The sequence below is a fragment of the Ursus arctos genome, unplaced genomic scaffold (genome assembly GCF_023065955.2).
Source record: "Ursus arctos isolate Adak ecotype North America unplaced genomic scaffold, UrsArc2.0 scaffold_7, whole genome shotgun sequence".
NCBI lineage: Eukaryota > Metazoa > Chordata > Mammalia > Carnivora > Ursidae > Ursus > Ursus arctos.
Genome location: NW_026623089.1, coordinates 38,447,014 through 38,473,068, shown reverse-complemented (window position 1 = coordinate 38,473,068; position 26,055 = coordinate 38,447,014). Strand labels below are relative to the sequence as shown.

The 26,055-nt window shown below is 38.0% G+C and overlaps 1 protein-coding gene and 1 non-coding gene across 2 annotated transcripts; both read left to right on the top strand.

Annotated features, from left to right (window-relative positions):
* The first annotated feature begins 20 nt into the window (after positions 1-20).
* LOC113243118 (mitochondrial import inner membrane translocase subunit Tim23) lies at positions 21-25,696 on the top strand. Its single transcript, XM_026481565.4, has 7 exons — positions 21-275; positions 2,524-2,582; positions 10,190-10,283; positions 10,626-10,710; positions 13,892-13,950; positions 15,983-16,093; positions 25,214-25,696. Exons 1-7 carry the CDS (start codon positions 170-172, stop codon positions 25,327-25,329), a joined length of 630 nt encoding a protein of 209 aa, XP_026337350.1. The 5' UTR covers positions 21-169; the 3' UTR covers positions 25,330-25,696.
* On the top strand, positions 13,048-13,251 carry LOC113243192 (small nucleolar RNA SNORA74). Its single transcript, XR_003312097.1, has one exon. It is a non-coding gene; the product is annotated as a small nucleolar RNA SNORA74 (small nucleolar RNA).
* Positions 25,697-26,055: the final 359 nt, after the last annotated feature.

The following is a 26,055-nucleotide window of genomic DNA, read 5'->3' as shown; positions in this document are numbered from 1 at the left end:
CGCAAAGCGGAAATGCAAGGATTAGCGGGTACCGGCTCCCGGAAGGTCACCGTGTGAAGGAGGCAGTGGTAACGCGGGTCTCCCCGCTGTTTCTTGGGAGCAACGGCGGTGCAGACGAAGCCGGCCTGAGGCGGCGGTGAGAACCAGACGGGCGGTTTGCTGCGACACCATGGAGAGCGGCGGGGGAAGCGGGAACAAAACCACAGGGGGGTTGGCCGGCTTTTTCGGAGCCGGCGGGGCAGGTTACTCGCACGCGGATTTGGCCGGCGTCCCGCGTAAGTATCAGGCCTATCTTGTGAACATTTCTCCCTGGTTCTTGCGACTCCACCAGACGTGTAGTATGTACTGTCTTTCTTTTTTTTTTTTTTTTTTTTTTTGGCTGGCGTTCACAATCTTCAGTACCAGTGGTGGGGTTAGTGTGTTTGCGCTGCCGCTCTTTCAAGATTGAACGAGTTTTTGGAGCTATGGATCCCCGAAGACGTTCTGTTCGGGTGACCTGGACTCGGGATGTTGCACGTTTTCTTCTCTTTATATACGATCCTGGTGCCTTATCTTTCCTTCCACACATTCCTTGTGCGATGGGCTGTGTACTTTAGATTAAGAGGAGAGCCTAGCTCTGCGAGTAAATACATTCTAAATAGCCTGTAAATAGCTTTTAAGCACAAAGTCACGTATTTTCGAAACTGCAGTGTACCCGTTAGGGCAAAACATTTAACACTGAATGTAGGCAAGAAAGAAATTTGAGTTGGGCCAGCGAAGGAGCCGAGATGTGAACCGCGCTTTAAAGCCCATTTATGGACTTGAAAAAAGAAGCCAGGTAAGAATTTTAGGAGAGGAAATTGCAAGATCAAAAGTGCAGAAGCATGAATACCCTGTCTGTGCCCTCTCAGTCCTGTGAATATGTCTTCAGATGTTTGGGACTTTGTGAGTATTCAACTGAATGACTAGAACTTGTTCTACTTCTCCAGCTTTTTTATGCTCAAGAACAAAAGAGCCCTAGAGTCACTTCTGTCAAAAATGAATCTGGAACACATTTTACATATAACAAGTCTTACAAGGCCTGAGTTTTGGAGCACAAAGGGCACTGCCTTAATGTAACAATGCATTGTTACATTAATTTGATTAAGATTTGAAGGTAAATTCAGAGGTCGAGCACCTGGAATGGGCCAACGACTTTTCTGGGTGCAGGACTACCAGTGGTTAAAAGAGATGATTGCTGCTTTCATGCAGTTTACATCCTATTGAAGTGAACCAAGTAACACAAACACATTTCAGTTAGTGGTAAGTGTATGTAAAGGCATCAAAACAGGATCAAGAGATGGCAATGGGAGCAGAATAGGCCATTTTAGAATAGGTCAGGGAAAGCAACTAGAGTGTGTTGCCATTTGAGCTGTGACCTGAATACAGTATAAGGGAAAATGGTTAGTCTGAACAGCGGGGGTGGGGGGGATTGACATGTTTAAAGAAAAACTGATGGGCCAGTGTGTCTACAAAGTTGCGAGGTAATTGGAGCAGTAGGAGATAATGAGATCAGAAGAGCGAGTAATGGCCATTAATGCAGTGTTTTATAAGCCATGGTAAGGAGTTTGGATTTGATTACAGGTGTGAATGGAAGCCATTAAGGCCAATTTCCTTTTCCTAAAAAAAAAAAAATCACTTTAGTTGCTATATAGGAAGTGAGCCAAAGGGACTAGAGCAAATTAAGGAGTCCATTTAGGTAGGAGATTGTTACTGTAGTCTAGCTGAGATTTAATGAATGGACTAAGATGGTAGCAATAAGGATGGTGGTAAGTAACAGTTCAAGATGAATATAGAATTAATAAGACTCAGTTGATGAAAGGACTAGAGTAATGGGTATTTTATAGATTTGTGAGCAATCAAAGGATTCAAGGATTAAATTTAGAATGTGAGAAAGTTGATTTTCCCTGATAGATTTTTTTCCATTGTCAAAGTTAGTGGGATTCAAGTCTGACTCTCTGAGAGTTTCCATTTTCTTTTGTCCTGACCCCCATTCCTTTGGTGATGACCCGAGAATGCTCTGCACCGCCACAGCAAATCACCTTTGTCAGCAACTGTCAATACTAAGATTTGAAGGAACTGCTTAAAATATTTATATATAACGCATAACCTGAGCACTGTTTTTCCCATGGGATTTATTGGTCTTTTGTCAGTCTTATTTTACAGTTTGTATAGATGTCAAGCATCCTTATAGCAAAGTAGAGGAGATTAGCTTTATAATTGACTTGGGCTATGCTTCCTGCTACTTTGATTATTTGATCCACATTATTGCCAGTATCTTCTTGATACGAGAGCCTGAGCCACTAGTGCAGGGCCTGGTTTGAGATTCAGGACTGCAGGAGGATATGGCCCCAAAACTGCCAGACAGGATAAGCGTAGAAAAGGAGAAAATTTCATATTCAGTGAGCCTGTAAATCAAAATTGAACACCCCCCAAAACAGCATAATTAACACTAAATGAAATAACTTTTTGAAATTTCATTGCAATGTGATGTTTTCTCTCTAGTGACTGGTATGAACCCTCTGTCTCCTTATTTAAATGTGGATCCACGATATCTTGTTCAGGTAAGATTAAGACTAGTCATTTTATGAATTTATTAGTTTGGTGATTTATCTTACTGCTTAAAAAAAAAAAGCCAGGTTCTTACTGCTGACTAGACCTATGATATATACTTCTGGAGGCACCAACTCTGGTCTACATTCACCCTTTTTCTTTGAGAAGAAACTCTGGGGATTTGACTTGTATCTCCTGATACTAATTAATTAATTCCCTTTAAAGGGTTTTGGAGGTTTGGGGTGTTTTTTTTTTCCTTTCCCATTTAAATTGTGAAATATACTAACATAAAATTTACTATCTTACCCATTTTTAAGTGTACTGTCCAGTAGTATTAACTATTACATTTATAATATTGTGCAACAATTACCACCTACCAAATCCATAACTCATTTCATCATGTAAAACAAACTATACCCATTAAAAAATAACTTCATTCCACCTAACCATCCCATGGCAATCACCCTTCTGCTTTCTTTCTCTGGTTTTGATACTCTTAAGTACCTCAAATAAGAAGAATCACAGTATTTGTCTTTTTGTGATTGGCTTATTTCGTTTAGCATAATGTTCTGAAGTTTCACCTATGTTATAACATGTGTCAGAATTTCCTTCCTTTTAAGGCTGGATAATATTTAATTGAATAATATTCCATTCTGCTTATCCATTCATCCGTCTCTGGGCACTTGGATTGCTTTCATATTTTAGCTATTGTGAATAGTGCTGCTGTGAACATTACAAAGAGACATTTGTAATGTCTCTTCCTGAATCTCCTTTTAATTCTTTTAGTTATATCCAGAGGTGAAATTACTGGATCATATGGAAATTTTCTTATTAATTTTCTGAGGAACTGCCATACCGTGTTCTGTGGCGTTGTACCATTTTACATTCTCAAGCACGCACAAGAGTTGCAGTTTCTCCACATCCTCACCAACACTTGTTATTTTCTGGGGTATTTTGATCATAGTTTTTCCAATGGGTATGAGGTGGTGCTTGTTGTAGTTTTGAGTTGCATTTTCCTAGTGATGAGTGATGTTGAACATCTTTTCATGTGCTTATTGCCCATTTGTATACCTTTGGAGAAACGTTTATTTAAGTCCTTTGTCCACTTTTGAATTGGGTGTTTATTGTTGTTGAACTTAAGTTCTGTATATATTCTGAGTATTAACAACCCTTTATCAGATAACATGATTTGCAAATATTTCCTCACTTCCTGTGTTGCCTTTTTACTATGCTGACACTGTCTTTTGAGGCACAATATTTTTAAATTTTCACACAGGCCAGTTTTTCTGTTTTTTTCTTTTGTTGCCCGTGCCTTTGGTGTCAAATCCAAGAAGTCATTGCCAAATTCAGTGTCACGAAGCTTTTCTCCCATGTTTTCTTCTAAGAGTTTTATGGTTTTAGGTTGTATATTTAGATATCGATCCATTTAATTTTTGTATTAGGTGTTTAATTTTTTATTAGGTGTTAGGTAAAGATCCAACTTCACTTGTTCATGTGGATATGCAGTTTTCAGGCATCATTTGTTAAAAAGAGTATCTTATTCTCTTGGAATGGTCTTGGCACTCTTGTTCAAAATCATTTGACCGTATACATGAGGGTTTATTTCTAGGTTCTCTCTTCTGTTTCATTGGTCTATTTGTCTTTGTGTCAATATCACACTCTTTTGATTACAGTAGCCTTGTAGTAAGTCTTGAAATCAGGAAATGTGATTATTGTTCTTTTTCTTTTCTTTTTTTTTTTAATTTATTTATTTGTCAGAGAGAGAGAGCACAAGCAGGGGGAGCAGCAGGCAGAGGGAGAACCAGGCTCCCCACTGAGCGAGGAGTCTGATGTGGGACTCAATCCCAGGACCTTGGGATCATGACCTGAGCCAAAGGCAGACGCTTAACCAACTGAGCCACCTGGGCGTCTGGATAATTGTTCTTTTTCAAGATTGTTTCAGCTGTTTGGGGTTCGTTGAGGTTCCATATTAATTATAGGATGGATTTTGGTCTTTCCAAAAACATGGTATTTTGATAGGGATTGCATTGAATCTGTAGATTCTTTGGATAGTATTGCCGTCTTAAGGGTATTAAGTCTTCCAACCAATGGGCATGTGATATGTTTCCATTTTTTCAAGTCTTTAATTGCATTTAAGAGGTTTTATGGTTTTCATTGTGTAAGACTTTTACCACGTTGGTTAAGTTCATTCCTAAATATTATTCTTATTGATATATTATATTATAAATGAACTGCTTTTGTAATTTGTTTTTCAAATTGTCCATTATTAGCGTGTGGAAATCCTTTTAATTTTTTGTGTTGATGTTGTAGCCTGCTACTTTGCTGAATTTATTAGATCTAATAGTTTTCTTTGTGAGATGTGTAGGATTTTCTACATACAAGATCATTTTACCTGCAAAGAGAAAATTTTGCTTCTTCCTTTCCAATTTGGATACCTTTTATTTCTTTTTGCCTAATTGCTGTAGCTAGAACATCTAGTACAAGTATCATCCGCCTTTTGAAAGTTCACATTGTTCCACTTCACTTTTATGAGAAATCTACATTATGTAGGTCTGTATGTAGTACCTGTTTATGCTGAACAAAAGAAATCAGAAGAGGATTTTTGCTTTTACTGAAAAAGCAAAAATAGCGTTCAGCGTTTGTTTTACAGTGAGTTGTTACAGTGGCACCACCAAGCTCCTTCCTGGGGATCTACTCTCAGCATCTCCACATCAAGCCATCGCAGCTTTGAACTGTGTCTGTGAGCATCTGTGCTTTATCTTGATTTATTTTGTGCATCTGATAGCAAGCTGTGTCCTAAGGTATCAGAAAAGCCTGAGAGAGGTTATCTTTTGGGTCTGGGAATACTCAAAACATTTTTCCATGTAAGTTGATGATAACTGCTTCTTCACTTTATGACATTTTTACTTACAGGAGGTTTCATAGGAATGTTCTACTTACAGATATCAGGGGAGGCTTGTACTGTGTCAAAAGAAAAGTGGCAGAAATGGGCATCCTTGCCATTTCCTGATTTGGAGGGAAAGCTTTTATCTTTTAGCTTTTAATATAATGTTCACTGTGGGTTTTTCATATATGGCTTTCATTATGCTGAGATAGTTTCCTTCTAGTCCTAGTTTGTTGAATTCTTTTTATCGTAAATGTATGTTGGATTTTGCGAAATGGTTTTTTTGCAGTAGGTGAGGTGATCATGTGGTTTTTTTCCCCTTCTTTCTTTTAATATGTATCATGTTGATCAGTCTTCATATATTGGACCATCCTGCATTACATGAATAAATCCCACTTGGTCAGGTTTGTAATCCTTTTAATATGCTGCTAAATTTGGTTTCCTAGTATTTTGTTGAGGATTTTGCATCAGTGTGCATAGTGGATATTGGTCTGTAGTTTTCTTGTCTTTCTCTGGCTTTGGTAGGAGGGTAATCCTGGCCTTATACCAAATACTACCTCCACTTCAATTTTTTGGAAAAGTTTGAAAAGGATTGGTGTTAGTTTTCTTCAAATGTTTGGTAGACTTTACCAGTGAAGTCCTTAGATCCAGGGCTTTTCTTGGTTGTGACTTTTTTTTGAGAGAGAGAGAGAACACGGGGTTGGGGGTGGGCAGAGGGGAAGAGAGAGGGAGAGAGAATCTTAAGCAGGCTCCATGTCTAGCACAGAGCCCAGTGTGGGGCTCAGTTTCACAACCCTGAGATCATGACCTGAGCTGAAACCAAAAGTTGGGCTCTTAACCAGCTGAGCCACCCAGGTATCCCTGGTGTGACATTTTTTATTCCTGATTTCAATCTTACTAGTTATAGGTCTGTTCGGATTTTCTGTTTCTTGGTGAGTTTTATATCTCTAGGAATTTGTGAATTTCATCAAGGTTATCCAATTTGTTGGCATGCAGTTTTTCATAGTACTTTATTTTTTCTTTTTCTAGTTCCTTAAGTTGCAAAGTTAGGTTATTTATTTGAGATCTTTCTGATATTTTTAATAAGCATTTATAGCTCTAAATTTTCCCCTTAGCATGACTTTCACTGGATCTTATAAGTTTTGATATGTTGTATTTTCTTTTTTATACATCTCTTTAAGTATTTTCTAATTTCCCTTAATGATTTCTTCTTTGATCTGTTGGTGGTTTATGGGTGTATTGTTTAATTTACATGAATTTGTGAATTTTTCATTTTATTTCTGTTACTGTTTTCTAATTCATACTGTTGTGGTTGGAGAAGATACTCTGTATGGTATCTTTTAAAATCCATCGAGACGTAATTTGTGTCCTAATATATGATCTGTCCTGGAAAATATCCCACGTGCACTTGAGAAAAATGTCTATGCTATTATATTATTGTTAGATAGAGTATTTTGTATATGTCTGTTAGATTTGTTTGCCCTCTGATTTATTGTGTTAAGTCCTCATATTTCCTTATTATCTTCTGTCTGATTATGATGATTATTATCCATTATTGAGAATAGAGTATTAAAGTCTCCATTTATTACTGTAGAAATTTCTATTTCTATTTTTAATTCCACTTTTTTATACTTATTATATTTTAATGGTCTGTTACTAGGTCTTTAAATGTTCATCATTGAATCTTTTTGTTGTATTGGACCTTTTGTTAATATTCTCTGTCTTTTGTAACCTTTTTTTTAATTTAAAGTCTATATTTTCTGATATTAGTATGGCCACCCTGTTATCTTTTGGTCATTATTTGCACGGACTCTTTTCCTCTATCACTTCACTTTGAATCTTTTTGTGTCTTTGGAATTAAAGTAAACCTCAGTGTAGTTGGATCCTGTTATTTTATCTATTATGCCAATCTTATGTCTTTTGATTAGAGGGTTTAATCCATTTATAATTAAAGCGAGTACAGATAAGGAGGGATTTGTCATTTTGCTGTTTGTTTTCTATGTCTTGTGGCTTTTTGTCCTTCATTTCTTGAATTATCATCTTTTGTGTTTATTTGATTTGCTTTTTGCAGTAAAATTTTTAAATTTCTTTCTCATTTTCTTTTGTATATGTTCTATAGCTATATTCTTTGTAGTTACCATGGGGATTTAATATCCTAAAATTTAACATCCTAAAATTATAAATCTAGTTTGAATTTTTACCAGTTTAACTTCAGTAACATATAAAAATACTAATTCTTTAACAGGTGTGTACTCTTCCTCTCAGTTGTTAATGTCATAAATTTACATCTTTAGGGACGCCTGGGTGGCTCAGTTGGTTAAGTATCTGCCTTCGAGTCCTGGGATCAAATCGCACATTGGGCTCCTTGCTTAGCGAGGAGTCTGCTTCTCCCTCTGCCCACTGCTTCCCCTGCTTGTGCTCTCTCTCTTTCTGATAAATAAAATCATAAAAAAATTAAAAATAAATTTACATCTTTATACATTATGTGTCCCAAGACATAAGCTAATAATTCTTTAAAATGCTTTAGTCTCCAAAATTTTGTGAAAAAGGACAATGTGGAATTAGAAGCCAAAGTTACAATAATACTAACTTTTATAATTGCTCATGTATTTTCCTTTATTGAGATCTTTATCTCTTCATAAGGCCTTGAATTATGATCATATCTTGCAGGACAGGTCTAATAGTCATAAACTCCCTCAGCTTTGTTTATCTGCTAATGTCTTAATATCTCCCGCACTTTTGAAGGGCATTTTGGTGGATGTACAATTCTCGGTTGACAGGTTTGTTTGTTTTTTTCCTTTAGCATCAAATGTATTGGCTCATGGCCTTGTGGCCTCCACACTTTCTCATGAAATCTGCTGATAATCTTATTGAGGATCCCTTGTATATGACAGATTGATTCTCTCTTGATGCTTTCAAGATTTCTTTTTCTTGTAAAATTTAACGTGTCTTAATATAGGTATCTGAATTTATCTTGGTGTTCATTGAGCTTCTTGGATGTTCATATTCATCTTTTTCATCAAATTTGGGAAGTTTTCACCCATTATTTCCTCAAATATTCTCTCTCCTTTCTCCTTCTGGGACTCTCACAGTCTGTTCCTCAAGTTTATGGTATTTCACCAGTACCTTAGGTTCTGTTCACTATTTTTCAATCATTTTCTTCCTGTTCCTAAGACTCAGTAGTTTCTGTTGTTCCATCTTCAAGTTGTGATTCTTTATTTTTCCTGCCTAAATGTGCCTTTGAATCCCTCTAGTGAATGTTTCAGTTATTGTACTTCTCACCTCCAGAATTTCTGTTTGGTTGTGGGGTTTTTTTGTTTGTTTTTTTAGATTTTCTTTTTCTTTATCGATATTTCCGTTCCATTCAGACATTGTTTTGACATTCTGCACATCTCCTTTAGTTCTTTGACCATCTTTAAGACAGCTGTTTTATTTTTTATTTATTTTTAAGATTTTATTTATTTATTTGACGCACAGAGAGACGGCCAGCGAGAGAGGGAACACAAGCAGGGGGAGTGAGAGAGGAAGAAGCAGGCTCCCAGCAGAGCATGGAGCCTGATGTGGGCTCGATCCCAGGACCCTGGGATCACGCCCTGAGCCGAAGGCAGACACTTAACGACTGAGCCACCCAGGCGCCCCTCAAATATAGCATTTCTAAAAACCTCAAGCCAGAAGTACAATTTAAAACTAAGTCATTAATTTAAAAGTCAGGAAGCACCCAAAATTCGCAAAACTATGTATATCATGATACCGGATCTCTTCAGAGTTTGCTTATTATTGCCCAACAGACTGTTTCTGTGTGATGAGAGTAAATGTCTTGCTTATTTGTGCACTTTTTGGTGAGAATGTATACATAAGCTAGAAATCAAAAACCAGTGCAGAGCTACAGTTTTCCTAATCAAGAATGCATTTACCAAAGTGGGATGTTTACTTGTTAACAAGTTGCCAGCAGTGTGTGCTTTTGGCTTATTTTAACCATTTTTGTATGGAGAGCTTGACAAACCTGTATTGAATGTGTTCTTTATAAGAGTGTATTGTATTATAGAATCAATCATTGTGTGCTCTTACAGAGGCATTTTCAACTTAGGATTCTTGGGTGGCCTTTATGGGGTTCATATCAAATTTGTATATGCATTTACTGGAAAGAGAGATTATAGCTTTTTAAGATTATTAAAATATATGCTTCCCCAAACAATTAAGAATTATTAAGAAGGTAATTTTGCCCTTGCATAATTGATCCAAACTGTTGTTGCTTTTAGAGTTTCTGCTCATTTTTTATGATCATAGTAAAATTGTGCTTGATAAACAGTAGCTATAGAATGAGAGTTATTTTCTTTTTCCACAGTGGTATCTCAATTGAGTAAACCGTTACTTCTCATACCTTCCATTTACCTTTCTCTAGAGCTGGCCTTCCTAAACTTTCTTGCACTGTTGCTTCATATTTATCATTAAATAAGGCAAATTACATACAATCTATCAAACTTACATTGAAAAGCAAAGTTCTAATGAGAATGCCTCCTAAGAACTAATGAGTATAACTGTATATGTGGTACATTTCATTTCACTTTGATTTACATGTTGCTATTGTTGCAGAAAGTTTTAATTTTTGCTTGACTAAGTATAGTTGAGTTTTAGTTGACTTAAGGTTTTACTTTTGTGAATTTGACAAAAAACACTTCGCAAGTACTGGGTCTTGAGGGGAGCTCAGCTTGGTTTTTGTTGTTGCCCCTTTAGGATACAGATGAGTTTATTTTACCAACTGGAGCTAATAAAACCCGGGGCAGATTTGAACTGGCCTTCTTTACCATTGGAGGATGTTGTATGACAGGTGGGTATGATAATTTTTTTCAGTGACCTCACTCCAATTAGGCAATAGTGCTTAAAATCAAAGCACTTCAAGTATTGGTTTCAGGGTTTTAAATTATTATTGAGGGGCACCTGGCTGACTCAGTCAGTAGAGCATACAACTCTTGATCTTGGGTTGTAAGTTCGAGCTCCATGTTGGGTGTAGAGATTACTTAAAAATAAAATCTTTAATAATAATAAGTAAATAACCATTATTTACGTTTTCCATTTTTTCCTATTAACAAAAGTAGAAAGAATCGGAAGTGCAGTTGTTTTTTAAGATAAAGCCATATTATTTGGTTGAATCGTTACTATGATTCACTAGGGGCTGCATTTGGAGCAATGAACGGTCTACGGCTAGGATTGAAGGAAACCCAGAACATGTCCTGGTCCAAACCAAGAAACGTCCAGTAAGTCTTATGTAATCATCTGATGTAGTGATGTTTGAATATTAACCTCTACTTTGTTGGCATGATGAACACAATCTTGAGATTATAAATGTTGAGAGTATTGACATAACATTTTGATCGATTTTTTATTTTCTTAATCAAAATAAAAGAAACTAAGGAATCAGATTACGGAGACTAAGGTTTTAAAAGGAGTGATTTTTTTTGTCAGTGTCCCTCAATTAGTTGGTGCTACCCCAACCTAACTTACCCACCTTTTCATTTTGTAGGCCTGTATGGTATGCTTTTCAAGTTGTTGACTTGCTAGTACGTTATTTGGATTGTTTGAGGGCGTGTAAAACCATAGGACTTGGTAGTAAAGAAATAAGCATGTAAGAGTGATTGCCATATCTGCTGTCATTTGAATTGAACTACTTACTGACTTCATACTCTGTTTCTGAAGGGAGAAGGCTAAAGAAAATTTATCACAAAATTCTTAGAACTTAGTGGTAGTTCCTGAGTCTCCTCTCAGGAAATTGAAGTTTGTGCAGAAAGGAAAGTACAGACATCTTCACCCTGCCTAAGAAATAAACGTGACCAGTCCATGTAGATATTCCTTACGTAATCCGATGTTTAGTTTTGCATGTTTTTATACTTCATGGTTCATGGTTTTGCTTTCGGACACATTAAGCTCCATCTTCTTTGTATTTGTTTAGCCAGCAGGAGGCAGCAGATTTGCTGTATTAGACGTTGGGAATCCTGAAGGCTTGTCGGGTTTTTCATATTCCTGTTACTATGTGGATTGCTTTACTAGGCCAGATCCTTTGAATATTTTTATATTTATATTAATATTTGTCCCTTATTCCAGGGGACCTTGGGTGGTTCAGTCAGTTAAGTGTCTGCCTTCAGTTGAGGTCATGATCCCAGAGACCTGGGATCGAGCCCTGAGCCCCGTATTGGTTCCCTACTCAGTGGGGAACCTGTTTCTTCCTCTCCCTGCCACTCCCCTGCCTGTGCTCTTGGGTGTGCTGTCTGTCTCTCTCTCTCTCCCTCTCTCTCTCGCTCTCAAATAAATAAATCTTTAAAAAATATATTTGTCCCTTATTCCAATACTTTGTTTTGTTTTATTTTTTATACTTTTTTATGTTACGGAGAATTTTGAAAATGTACCAAAGTAGATAGAATAGTACAGTGAAGACCCGTGAACTGTAACCCATCCTCAACAAACGGTCAACCAGGATTGGGGCCAATTGTGCCCTATTCATTTTCCCCTCCCATATTACTTTGAAGCAAGTCCCTAACATATCATTAAATACCAGTTTGAAAGTGGAAGGTCTCCTAGAAAAGATAGCCTTTGTTTCATAAAAGAGTGACAGTTACTAATTTTTTGGAGAGAGTCAAATTGGTTTGCATTTTTTTTAGATAAGATATTTTATCATGTATCATTTTTATATAACAATTCTGATCTTACTAGATAGGAAGCATTTAAAATAGGAGACAGCTGGGGCACCTGGGTGTCTCAGTTGGTTAACGTCTGCCTTTGGCTCAGTTTATGATCCTGGGGTCCTGGGATTGAGTTTTGCATTGGGCTTCCTGTTTAGTGAGGAGTCTGCTTCTCACTCCCCCTACCCCCCCCACCCCTGTTCGAGCTCTCTTGCACTGTCTCTTAAATAAATAAACTCTTTGAAAAATAAAATGAATAAAATAGGAGACAGCTTCTAAAAATGAAAAGGAGGTAGGGTTTGGGGCCAGAGAGATCTATGTAGCTTCAAAGCCTAGTTTCATCACTTAATGTTTTGTGATCTTAGGAAGTTTTTTTTTTCCTGCCTTGAAGTTTTGAGAGGTAATTAAAGTAGGTAAGGGCCCAGTATGTGGAGATATATTGCCCAGTCGTATCCCAAATTTCACCAGTTTGTAGTGCTTATTAATGAAAATTAATAGTTTTTGGGGTGCGCGGGTGACTCAGTCAGTTAAGCATCTGCCTTTGGCTCAGGTCATGATCCCAGGGTCCTGGGATCGAGCCCCACGTCTGGCTCCTTGCTCAGTGGGGAGCCTGCTTCTCCCTCTCGCTCTGCTGCTCCCCCTGCTTGTACTCTCTTCTCTGTCTGTCCAAATAAGTAAATAAAATCTTTAAAAAAAAAAAAAAGATTAATAGCTTTGAAAACTTGTTACAAATGACAACAATATGCTGAACTGAAAATATGTTAGTAAATATGTAACATAATTAGAAACAATATACTTCGTTACTAATTTTTTTAAACAGAGATAATACAAATTTTTGTTATTTGGGCATTAATTTAAATGAGTTTTTAATTGCATTAAATGAGTTTTTTCACTCTTTGTTATTGTAATTCCATCATTTCCAGCAGTAGTCAGCTGTCCGGATAGACCCATTCCTGTGATGGTGTTACACTGCTGGCAGAGGAATGTCCTGTCTTCTTCCTCCAGTTGCCTCTGTCACTGTTCTGGTGGCGCCCGGCACTGGTGCAAGGCAGAGCTGTGCTTCCTTGAGAGTGTGCTGAGCGTTCACTCTGGCCGCTTAGCTCTAGTCCGGGAGCAGACACAGTGTGCTTTCTCTGTGTATTCTAGTTAGACAGCTTTTTCCTTCTCTTTGAGTAGTTCCCTTTAATTCTGCTTTATATTCTCCCCCAGAAAACTTAATCATAAGCTAATTTGTCCATTATAATGGTATCTTTTTAATGTAGATCAGTTACCATAAGCTTTCTTATAAAATACATTCTAGGTTGTCATTCAGAGCCTTTCTGTATTTGACTTATATTTAATAATAAGAATTTTCCTTACTGCCCAAAAATGTTGGAGGTTTAACTTTCATTTATATTTATAAAAAGTAATCATCCTTACTAAATTCTGAGGAGATGCTGGGTAAGTTTTAAAATGAAAAAAACTTTGGGGGGGCACGTGGGTTACTCAGTTGGGCGTCTGACTCTTGATTTCAGCTCAGGTCATGATCAGGGGGTCCTGGGATCAAGCCCAGCCTCAGGCTCTTTGCTCAGCCTGGTATCTGCTTCTCTCCATCTCCCTCTGCCCTTCCCCCTGTTAGCGCTCTCTCTCTAAAATCAATAAATCTTTTTAGAAATAAGTAAATAAAATTAAGAAAATTTTGGGTATTGGATTTGTACATTGTAAATAGCTATAGTTATGATTTTTCAAATTAAAGAAATTCTTTCTCTTTCTCCCCTGGTAGGATTTTGAACATGGTGACTAGGCAAGGGGCACTTTGGGCTAATACTCTAGGTTCTCTGGGTAAGTAGAGATCTCACTTAATAATAAATCATTAATGCAAAGAAAGAATGTATATGTATCATGAACAATTTGATCAAAATTCCGGCCGTAGGATATTAAAAATTATAGTTAAATCTACTGTGATGAATAGTGTAGATAATACTTTAGGAAAAGATGATGAACAACATAACAAAGTAATTCCAGATGCTAAAACCATTTCTCAGTGTTTTCAATCTTTTTAGATATTACTCTCCTGTCCAGCCAAGATACCAAATCATGTTATAAGTAGTTACTAAATCCAGATAATTTAGGTCCAAGTCAAATACCTTTGTATGTTAAGAAAGGTTCAAGTTCCTGTTGTAAGATATGATAGATTAATTCATCCCTCTTCTTATGTTTTCCTAATAGCCCATTCAGCATTCTCTTTACCTCAGAGATTTCCCAGACCTAATTTCCAGAGTTGTAACAGGGCCTTTGTAGATAATGAAAACATTTGTAGTTCTAAGCAAAGGTTAATTTAGTAGGACTTAGGACCAAACTCTTTCATATTATATTGTTGATGAATGATTGACTCTTGATTACTCATGGCTTAGAATGAATGTACTGCCTGTGGTACCTACGCTCTAACAGTCACGAGTGTCTTTGTAAATTAGTTGAAAGTCTGAAAATCTTTTAATGGTGGCAGATTAAGTAAGGGAAAATGCAAGCATCTCATTGAAAAAATAGAAAAGGCATCTATTGTGAGAGAATAATATCCTAGCTTTGCCATGGGATTTGGAAGCAGTACATTTTCACACCATGAAGTCAAATTGACATTTGAGACCCTAGGAAATGACTGCTTCCATATTCTGCTCATGTCACCTTTGCTGCCACCCCATGCACAGTCACCCTCCTTTGTTTGTGTTTGGTTGCTTATATACCTAGATTAATCAGCCATCCTGGTCTGCCCAGGGACTGTCTTAGTTTTAGCACAGCAAACCTCATGTGCCAGGAAACTCTCAGTCCTGGGCAAATTGGGACGGCCAGTTGCCTTGTGTGTTCCCAGTGTAGTATGATCAATCACAGTGTTCTGCTCACTTGAGTTTCAGTTACAGAAGTTGAAATGGTAAGAGCTTTTATAAAAGTATAAGAATATCACAACAGAGGATTTGTAAGATGGAGTTTGGTTTAATATTGAAGGGTCAAATATGGTATAATTTTGAGAAAGTATAAGGGAAAGGATTAATAGGAATCTTTACAGGTATAGGGAAAAGGTAGTTTTGGGGAAGATTTTGTTAAAACTAGTTCTACTGTTACAGTTTTTTACATGTGCTGGAACCAAACCTCAAATTTTTTTAAGTTAACATTTTTCTTTTAAGTTAACATTTTTCTTACAATAGAAATGCGTGTGTTTTTGTTTCTAAATCCAAAGTATAGCTATTATGAATAAAATATAAGTGAAGATTAAAAGTATTTTCCTTGGGGGGCGCCTGGGTGGTGCAGTCACTAAGCGTCTGCCTTCGGCTCAGGGCGTCATACCAGAGTCCTGGGATCGAGCCCCACATCAGGCTTCTCCGCTAGGAGCCTGCTTCTTCCTCTCCCACTCTCCCTGCTTGTGTTCCCTCTCGCTGGCTGTCTCTGTCAAATAAATAAATAAATAATCTTAAAAAAAATAAAATAAAATAAAAGTATTTTCCTTGGGACTCCCCAGTGGTACTTTTTATAAGTAGCTACTATTTGTGTTTCTTCTGAAGCTTTCCAAAGATTTTCTTTGTATATCCCGAGTTATACACAATTGTGCTTTTTTTTTACCTGCTAGTGAATATAGGTTTTCCTGCTTATTGTTTGGAGTATGTAGTATTCCATTATATGGAAGTCCATTTCCTGATCTATACCCTTTGATGGGCATTTTTTTTATTGCCAGGCTTTTGCTGTTACAAATAGTATTCCAGTAATCATTCTTTATATATCTTTGAATGCTTATAGAGTATCTGTAAGACACATTTATCTCAGTGTAATTGCTACACTAACATTTAATCACTTTTATTACTGATCAGTTCCATTTTTCCTGTAGCTTTGCTCTATAGTGCATTTGGTGTCATCATTGAGAAAACACGAGGTGCAGAAGATGACCTTAACACGATAGCAGCTGGAACCATGACAGGCATGTTGTATAAATGTACAGGTAGGTACTACTGAATGAAGAGCTCTCTTTTTCTCAATATACTTTGAAGTATGCTTTAAAAACTAAGTATCCACAGTTTTCAAAGGATACTTGACATGTGTTTGTGGTATAATAAGAGTGTTGTGTAAAACCCAATGGTGGTTTTGGGTTTGGGGTTTTATTATGGTTTTTTATTTTGATAAAATATACAAAGCATAAAATTGACTATCTGAACTATTTTTTAAGTGTAAGTTCAGTAATGTTAAGTATATTTACATTGCTGTGGAATATCACCACCATCTAACTCCAGAACTTCTCTTCATCTTGCAAAACTGAAACTCTGTATCCGTTAAACAGAAACTCCTCATTTTCTCCTTCTTTTAGCCCTTGGCAACGACCATTCTACTTTCTAACTATAAATGTGAACTCTGAGGTACTTTAGGTGCCTCATACAAGCAGAACCATACAGTATTTGTCTTCTTAGGACTGGCTTGTATTCAGCGTGCTGTCCTCAAGTTCATCCACGTTGTAGCATGTTTCAGAATTTCCTTTTCAGGGCTGAATAAAACCATCGTACATCCCTGCCACATTTTGTTTATCCATTCATCTGTCAGCCACTACTTGGATTGCTTTCCTTTTGACTGCTGTGAATAAAAATAATCGGAACCCTAAGAGTTGAACCAAAATGACCTGAGTGGAGATCAAATACCACATTCTCCTCTGGGATGGAAAAGAAATTAACATTCATAGAATTACGATTATACCCTCAGCTATAAGCACTTAATATAACTTATTTAAAACTGTGAAGTGATAATCATCACACCCCAATATTATAGATGAGCACAGTATTAAGATGACCTTTTTTAAAAGGTCACATAACTGGTGACAGGCCCAAATTTTTCGTCACATTTCTGGTTTGGATAGGTTAAACTACGTATGTTCTGTACTCATGCTCCTGAAAATTACTTCTGTTTTATTATGCGTTAGACACAATTAATTGAGTAATTCCTTTTTTTAGAAATTCCTCCATCACAAATATCAGGTAGCATTTCTGCTTCGTTTTTACTAGAAGAAAGAAAAGCCTCAACAGGATCATGAAATCCAAGATTTCCTGATCTGAGAGTAAGAGGATTTACCTTTAGTGAAAATGGATCAGGGGCGCCTGGGTGGTTCAGTAGGTTGAGCGTCCAGCTCTTGGTTTCAGCTCAGGTCATGATCTCAGGGTCATGGGATTGAGCCCTACTCTGATTCCAGGCTCAGTGTGGAGTCTGCTTGAAATTCTCTCCCTTTCCCCCCTCCCCCGCAAACGCATGTGCGAGTGCTCTCTCGCTCTCTCTCTCTCTGTGAAATAAGTAATCTTTAAAGAAAAAAAAACAGAGAAAAGAAAATGGACCACATTTGGAATTTTATCCCTAAGAGCTCACAGTACTTCTTGCAACACATTCGCACATGTATACTTAAATAAACAGACCTCCCAGGTAGAGTGAGACAGTAAATACCTTTTATGTCCATGAAGATGTTACTTTGGCGTAGAAAAACCTTGTTAAAAATCTAGAAATACTTCACATTGAAACTCTTTAGGGTCAGACAAAAGAATTTAAAACTTTAATTGGCAGCCCAGGGGTGCACTCAGCAAGAGTTTACTTGGCCCAAACTAGGTTTAAAAAGATCAAATTAATATTTAAAAAACAGACGATTTCACATAAAAATCTGGAATTCTAGCTTCTTTTAAAGAAATGGAAGACAACAAGCTTACATCTTGCCAATGGCTGGGGCTGAGTGGCAGCCATTTCTATACTGGATAGATGGGCACTGAAGTTGCAGCTCAGGCCCACCAGTCCCCGTCTTCTCATTCAGGACAAGCCACTGGGGCATTTCCTATGCTGCTGAGGGCAGCTCTGATATGAGAATACTGAATTATCATCTTAGGACATACTATGCATATTTAAAAGATAGGAAAAGGCTGAATTCTTGATTTTGAAGGAAATGGGAGACTAGCTTTCTGTGTCAAGGACTTTCTTGCAGTGGCATTTATAACACAGGCTGAGACACCTCCCAGATAAATTATAAAAGAGAAAGGTCTTGGCTCAGAGGAGAAAAAGCAAAAAAGACTATCCCTTTATTCTGTGTCAGGTGACAGATTGCATTTTCCATTGCAGTTATGAGACAGTTAATAATCTGCTGACCTACAATTCCACCGTTGGTTCATCGTTCCTGGCTGAACAGTCTAAATTTAGCTCAGCACATCAGAATCAGTCTACAAAGGCAGATCAGTGTCTTTTACTGATTTCTGGTTTAGAATAAACTTAATAAGACAGCACAGAATTATGAATTTTGTATGGCAGAAATACAAATACAACTTCCAACTTCTAGATTCAGGGATTTGGAAAAGAGTTCAGGCACTCTTGAACTAGAGCCAGCATAAACTCTTAAGGACAAAAGTTTATATTTAGGGAATGGCTGATTCCTGCCGACCTAAAACATTTCCAATCCCCAATGTATTCTGCAGCAATAGAAATTAAAATTAAAAGTTTAAAATTTAAGTAGTATGACTCAGCGTAGGCATGGAGCTACTTTAGTGAGAAGGAAAATAATGAGAAAAAATACATGAGAAAATGGATAGTTACCAGACCAAAAGGAGGCTAATTTAAAGGAATAATTCTGAGGGGGTGATTTTAGTTCGTACATAATTATGTTTAATATAGATTATGTAAGTATTTTCAAAGGCTGTGAAATACTAGCTTTGCTATGGCATATGAAAGTCTGTTTAATAATGACCAGTATTGGGGCGCCTGGGTGGCTCAGTTGGTGAGGCATCTGCCTTCGGCTCAGGTCAGGATCCCAGAGTTCTGTGATCGAGCCCTGCATCGGGCTTCCTGCTCAGCAGGGATTCTGTTTCTCCCTCTCACTCTGCCCTTCTTACTGCTTGTGCTCTCTCTCTGTCTCGAATAAATAAATAGTATCTTTTAAAAAAAAATGTTCTGGTATTCTACCAGAACAGGAACAGCTGTAGTTTTGCTATTGTTCATAAACTTAGGACTAATGTTTAAAATGCTTGGTCACTTATCTGATATCAGGAACAAGGCATCAGAGACCAAAAGATAGGGGCATCCCCCGTTCCCTCACAAAAAGTCCTTGCCTGTTCATTCTGTGCCTTCCATAGAAGGTCATCTTAAAAAGCAAACTAAATGAAAGTAAAAGGATATACAAATACATTTCATGTTAAGCAGATGTCATCAGAGTTACTGTTAAAAGGTACTGTTTATCAATGAATGCTAGGCCTTCAAAATTAAACTATATATGCTAAAAATATTTTGTTCATGACTTCTTTATTTCTCTTACTGGCAGCAGTATTCTTCCAGTAAATTAAAGTACACATAACATATATAACAGGCAAAGGGCTGGCTGCTGTAGTATACAAAAGAGTAGGATTGACGAAGCGCTTCAGGGAAAAATACAGGTCACCACTAAACAGGAGAAGTCATTCAATCTCACAAGCAACCAGGGCTAAGCAAAATAAAACATTAAGATAGTATCTTTCACCAACTTTTTAAAAAAAAGTGATGGTAGGTAACTGATGGTTACCAGAGCAGAGGTGGGTGGGGGAATGGGTGAAGTAGGTAAACAGATGACAGGGAGTAAGGAGTGCACTTGGGATGAGCACCAGGTGATTAAAATAAAAACTTAAAAAAAAGTGATGGTAGGTGACACTTAACATTGGCAGAGGTAAGCAAGCAACTGGCATTAGTTATTAGTGTTTTAAATATGTCGATCCTTCACTCAGGTAATCTTTCAGCAATTTATCCTACAGCAAACTAAGGCGCACACACAAAATTGTATATACCAACGTGTTTAAGACTGGCTTCAAGGAGAAGGGATATTTGAACAGAGCCAGATGAGGGAGCGTGTAAGGTGCACATCTGGAAGTAGTGATTTAGGTAAAGACTAACAGAACAAAGACCCTGAAGTGGGGGCTAAAAGGCAGTGGTGGAGGGGAGAGTAGTAGAATCTGGAGACCTAAAAGGGGCAAGGGACCAAATCATATAGAAGATGGAGCTTCATAGGCCACTGTAAAGAATTTGATTTCACTGGACTTTAATTCTTACATTCTAAATACTAGCATTTCCATTTACTTATAAGTCTTAACTTGTTTATCATTAACAGAGAGTTAAGCTTTCACTGTTGTTCTGGGTACAGAGTTTACACAGGAGATGTTAGTTAAGTCAGGGTTTAGAAGTCTTCTAAAGCTTCCCTAAGATTCTCAAAGGGGTCTGGACCACCATACCACCACGGGAAAGCAACCATCAAAATGACTTAATCTGGTGAAAAGGGGGCGCCTGGGTGGCTCAGTCGTTAAGCGTCTGCCTTTGGCTCAGGGCGTGATCCCAGCGTTCTGGGATCGGCCCCACATCAGGTTCCTCGCTGGAAGCCTGCTTCTTCCTCTCCCACTCTCCCTGCTTGTGTTCCCTCTCTCGCTGGCTGTGTCTCTCTCTCTCAAATAAATAAATAAAATGTTTAAAAAAAAAAAAAGTGGCAAAAAAAAAGAGTCCTAAAAGGACAGTCGTGTGGAGCATCAAAACCAGTGAGATGATGTCATGAGTGTGGTCTTGCATGGGGGAACTGGGGTTGCCGGGAGGGGACTGGCGGGGTGGCCGTGAGGGAAGCCCAAAAGCCAGCTGCTCTGCTGCAGCGAGCCACACACCTGCTTGCACTCTTTAACAGAGAAAGCAAAGCAAAGGCAGGAGACGGCCTCTGTTGGGCTCCAGTCACCTTTGATTTCCACCTTTCTTTCATCATTCGTGAGGTTCACCGACCATCACCTGAGTTGCCTTCTCTCACGAGCCTGAACTTCTCTAACAGTATTTTGCATTGACCATTTTGACTTTAGGCTTCTCCCTTCAGTCTGTCTTATCTATTCACTATTTCTGGCTTAATCTTCCTCAAGTATGGTTCTAATTCTAGTACTCCCTGTCCTAAGACCTTTGACGATGACATACTGCGTTTTTACTTGAATTTGTCATCCTGTCCATGCTGTAATCCTAGACTATGCTTTCAGACTTTTCCCACACCTTCCTTACATACATCATATAACCAAACACATACATTTGAAATCCAGTCCATCCATAAGGCCCAGCTCAACTGTCATTCCCCCTTCCAAATAGATCGATTTCTTCTTTTTTTTTTTAATCTATCCTGGGGGTAGTTCATTGTGGTGAGAAGACAAAGGACTTTGGAGTCAGACTGGGTTTGATTTGACTAGCACGAGGTCCCTAAGCTGCTACATGCAGAAAGGAACTTGTCTAAATTTCATCTTGCCTGTTATATAAGGGCAACGTGTATTTTCCCTTCACAGACTTGTAAATGAAATAACCTATATAAAGTAAGTGACTTACTTCCCACCATAAGCACATATTACACAATTCTTATAAGACTTAACACAGTTATCCTGGTAGGAAGTCAGTAGATAAAATGTAAGAAATTAGGGTTAGGATAGTGCGTGTGCCACATTGTGCTTCACAAATCTTTTAGTACTATTTTGACTTTTAATATTATTCATGTGAACTACTTTAATAAAAAAGTGAGCGAAGGGGCGCCTGGGTAGCGCAGTGGTTAAGCATCTGCCTTCGGCTCAGGGCGTGATCCCAGCGCTCTGGGTTCGAGCCCCACATCAGGCTCCTCCACTAAGAGTCTGCTTCTTCCTCTCCCACTCCCCCTTGCTTGTGTTCCCTCTCTCGCTGGCTGTCTCTCTCTGTCAAATAAATAAATAAATAAAATCTTTAAAAAAAAAAAAAGTGAGCAAAGACCTATGTATCAACATGATAAAAGTTAGGCATTAGATAGGGAGTGGGGAGTTACTGTTTAATGGGTTCATAGTTTCAGTATTGCAACATGAAATTCTCTGGAGATGGATGGGGGTGATGGTAGCACGATGCCAATATACTTAATGCTTTGAACTGTACAGTTAAAAGTGGTAAATTTTATGTGTCTTTTACCTCAATTTTAAAAATAAATTTAACAAAATTTTACATTTAAATAGTGCAAAAAAATGTGGATAGTATTCTGTAGTAGCCATGTGAGTGTATAGGTAAGGCTGCAGGGGCCACCAGCTTCTGCTGGACAGGTGCCTATCTGTCACTGCCTGGAGGCTGAGAATGGGTTTTATAGTTTTAAATACGGTTGACTCTTGAACAATGTGAGGCTGAACTGCACGGGTCAACTTAGACATGATTTTTCTTCGATCATTACAGTACCATTATTTTCTCTTATTTTCTTAGTAATCTTTTCCCTAGCTTGCTTTATTGTAAGAATGCAATATATGATACACGGAACGTACAAGATACGTGTTCATCAGCTGCGTATGTCTTCAGTAAGGCTGCCAGTCGACAGTACGCTATTAGTAGTTTTTGGAGAGTCAGAGTTGTACATGGATTTTGGACTGTGGGGGGATTGGCACCCCTAACCCCACGCTTTGATCAAGGGTTGACTAGTTACATTTTAAGTGGTTATATAAATACATAATAGCCTTTGGGCCCTGAAAGCCTAAAATATTTACTTTCTGGCTATTTTAAGAAAAATTTGCTAGTCCCAGCTCTAATGTAAGTTCAGTGTGGTAGCTCTGCCACCATCCAGCTCTATACCCCACAAACTTTAATGTTCTGGGCCTCATTTTCCTACGTTTAGAAGAGATAATATTTGCCCTTTCTGGAGGAGTTGTGTCAGGATCAAAAGATAGAAGGTAAAACTGAAACACACGTCTTGTGTTTGTTTTCCTTTATGGAGATTGACCATTGGCTTTATTTGGTTACTGTGTTCAAAGCAAGAATATTTGCTAATCAACTTCCTGTGCTTAGTTGGGCATAAGTTAGTTACAGAAAACCTAAAGCCAAGGCCTTCAAACTTTTAACACAATCAGTTGGAAAATGTGGGAATTAATGGAAAGTTAAAACTAGAAGGTGGTTTGGTGTGTGGGAAGAGGCTACCCTTGAATCAGGATTAGCTGGGCTTAGTCATTCAAACGCCGCCTATGTTTCGTGTCTGCTTGCTGGAAATAACTTTTCTAGCCTTCAAAAAAGAGTTTGTTTCATTTTGGTCAAAGTAGAAAGCTTTCTAGGGGATAAATTGTTCTCAAGGGACACTTAATATGCCACTGGTGTCCCAAAGATCTTACTCTTACAGTTCCAGTTTCACTTTGTTACTCCTAGTGCCTCTACTCAGAGAGACTTGTTATTTGATAGCTGAGAACTAATGGAAAATCCTTCAAAAAAGCTAAGTGGGAGCTGTTCTTAGGACCAACTGGAAGGAACAGTTTGCGGCTATTTCCAAACCAGTGGGCAGAGTTCAGAGCCCTGTGGATCTGTAATCTGACTAGTGGGGGAGTTAGCCTGAAGTTGAATGTTTGGTCCCAGGAAAACATCTGCAAACCTAGTGTGCTTTCAATTACCTGCCCTCCATCATTTTTCTGCTAATAAACAGCAGTCAGGCCACCTTTCTCGTTTTGTGTTGACTCAGAATGGAGTACTATTATATTTGTAACCTGCTTGAAAGAACCCTCATTACACTCAAAGTGTTGCGAGTAGCATTTATTCTCCTGTGCTTCACGTTTGTGGGGTTTTATTTTCCATTTTACTCATTTGGTCTAATTATAGTTCACCTTCAGTCCCTAGAACTTTTTGTTGACTTACTAGTCAAAGACATGAAGTAGATCATTATTAAATTGGACAGATTGTTTTAAGTTAGCAGGTTGAGTATAGATCTTTCAACCGCATTGAATACAGTTGCAAAGTCAACTGCCAATATTCAGTTTAAATACAGCAAGATGATACAAAAAGACGATGTGGGCTTCAAGGAGAGATCTCCCATGGAATTTCTTTTTATTGTTTCTGATGTCCCTCCCACATATTTGACAGCTGTTTACAGATGATGCCTACAGTTTCTGTTTCAGTCTGTTTAAGAGAGATAATTAGGGCACTTCATGGTGGAAACCTACGCAGGTCAGCTATCAGACATCTTCAGGCCAGAGAGGCTCCTAGAGGGAGTGGCCTTTTAATCTATCAGCTGAAGCCATCTGGCAGGACATTCATTACAGAAATGGTTAGTCTGAAGTGTTCTAACTTGGCAGTGTCACTGAATTTCACAGAATTTACTGGCTCGTAGCCAAAGGGCCTCTAGTAAGGTAATCACTGGTCCACAGCTCCATTCAACCTTTGCCTTCCTAACACATGACTTGGAATGAATACTCCATAGGTACAGTATAGGCTCCGTGAAGTTTGTGGTATCTACTTGTTTGTGAAGCCGTAAGAGAACGTCAAGTTATTTCTTAAAACTTATTTGGGTACCCCCTAGTCCTCTTCTTAGACTCAGGGATGGTTTTCAGGCAGCTGATTAAAACATTTTTGTTTTTACGTTTCAAGTGAAAAATATATTGATCTTTTTTCACATGAAAAACTACTGTTAAGCAAAAATAGTTCAAAGTCTAATCCTTCAGTGCTTTTCAGTGAGTATGGTGATGCTAAGTGCCTCATTGCTCATGACTTATCGATTGTCTGATGCGTCAGTGCAGGAATGGGGGTGGTGGGGGCGGGTGGTCCTTTGTCAGCACCTAACTCAAAGCTTGATATGGCCATCTTATCACTACTTCTTGAGTCTTCAAAGTTAATAGAGGGCCTGTCCAGAGTCCAAAGTTTGTTAATATGGTTTCCAAAGAGGGTGTCGCCATGTTTATATTATAGCCTTAAATCAATTGTCAGTGCCTGTGAGGTTCTAAACAGGACTAGCAGGAAATTATTGATCTGTTTGGGACTTCAAGAATATGCATAAGTGTTATAGAAACAGGTGAGATTGAGAAAAATCAAATTACTAATGCTCATGGTCTTAGCTATAAATTATGAAATTAAAAGTGAGGGGGAAATGTTGTGAATGAGAATACAGTATATGTATTAAGTGATTTAAGGGAATTTCTCTCTTGAACCGGTATTGGTTTCTTATATCACTTTTAGGACTTTTATTCTCCTGTTTGAGGTGGAGTATTTATAAACGTGAATTGTTTGTCTCAATTTCATAGTAACGTTACTTAATCCTTTGATGCCAGGACACTGTGTAATACAAGGCTGTTTCTTTTTTTCTCCCCCTTCTCTTTTCCAGGTGGTCTTCGAGGGGTAGCACGAGGTGGTCTAGCAGGACTAACACTTACCAGCCTCTATGCACTATATAATAACTGGGAGCACATGAAAGGCTCCTTACTCCAACAGTCACTCTGAAGATTTTGCCACCTTAGGAGTGGAGGACACTTTAGTAGTCATCCAGATCAATTTATATGTCAGTCTGGAGTTACTCTTTCTTTCTACAATTAGTTTGAAAAATTGGAGATTCCAGTTTGCTGTGGTGAAGATCATGGATGGTTGCCCAGGACTGGCATTCCTTCTAGCCAGAGATGAAGCCAGAACCCTCTGGTGGCTGAGTAATGTGGTTCTTCCCTACCCCCTGAACTGGAAAACTACTTACTCACAGAATTCAGGTCATGATTATTGTCAGTACGGTATCACCACATTTGTTTATTTAATGATCTGAAACTGCAGTGTTGCCTTGTATTCCCAATAAAAGATGAAAATAGAACCAGAGTGTAAACATAGTAGGTGTCTCCATTTTTCTGGGTATAAAGTGAAAGTTACTCTTAGCATTTTTGTCTGTCCCAACTAGGTCAACACATGTTTTCTTGGTTGTATTGAAATGAAGGGCTACTTGGCACCATTAACAGCTAGGTTACAATTTTTCTTAAATAGGGTTGACACTAAACAACCTCAAGATACTTGAGATTAACCATTATGCCGTTAGAGTAGTGTGTTAGAATAGTCTGTCCAACCATCATGCTTAACTCTCTACTCATTAACTCACCTCCTTATGGAGGATAATTAGAAACATAATTAGAGGAAAGAAATGAGCTGCAAGGGTTTCAGGAAGTCTTGGGAAAGCTAAAGGAGGTAAGG

Excerpts from the sequence above, each read along its gene's own strand:
- LOC113243118 (XM_026481565.4), top strand. The coding sequence starts at position 170 with ATGGAGAGCGGCGGGGGAAGCGGGAACAAAACCACAGGGGGGTTGGCC. Across the intron at positions 10,711-13,891 it reads TCCAAACCAAGAAACGTCCA|GATTTTGAACATGGTGACTA; the intron begins GTAAGTCTTATG and ends CTCCCCTGGTAG. Across the intron at positions 13,951-15,982 it reads TAATACTCTAGGTTCTCTGG|CTTTGCTCTATAGTGCATTT; the intron begins GTAAGTAGAGAT and ends TTTTTCCTGTAG.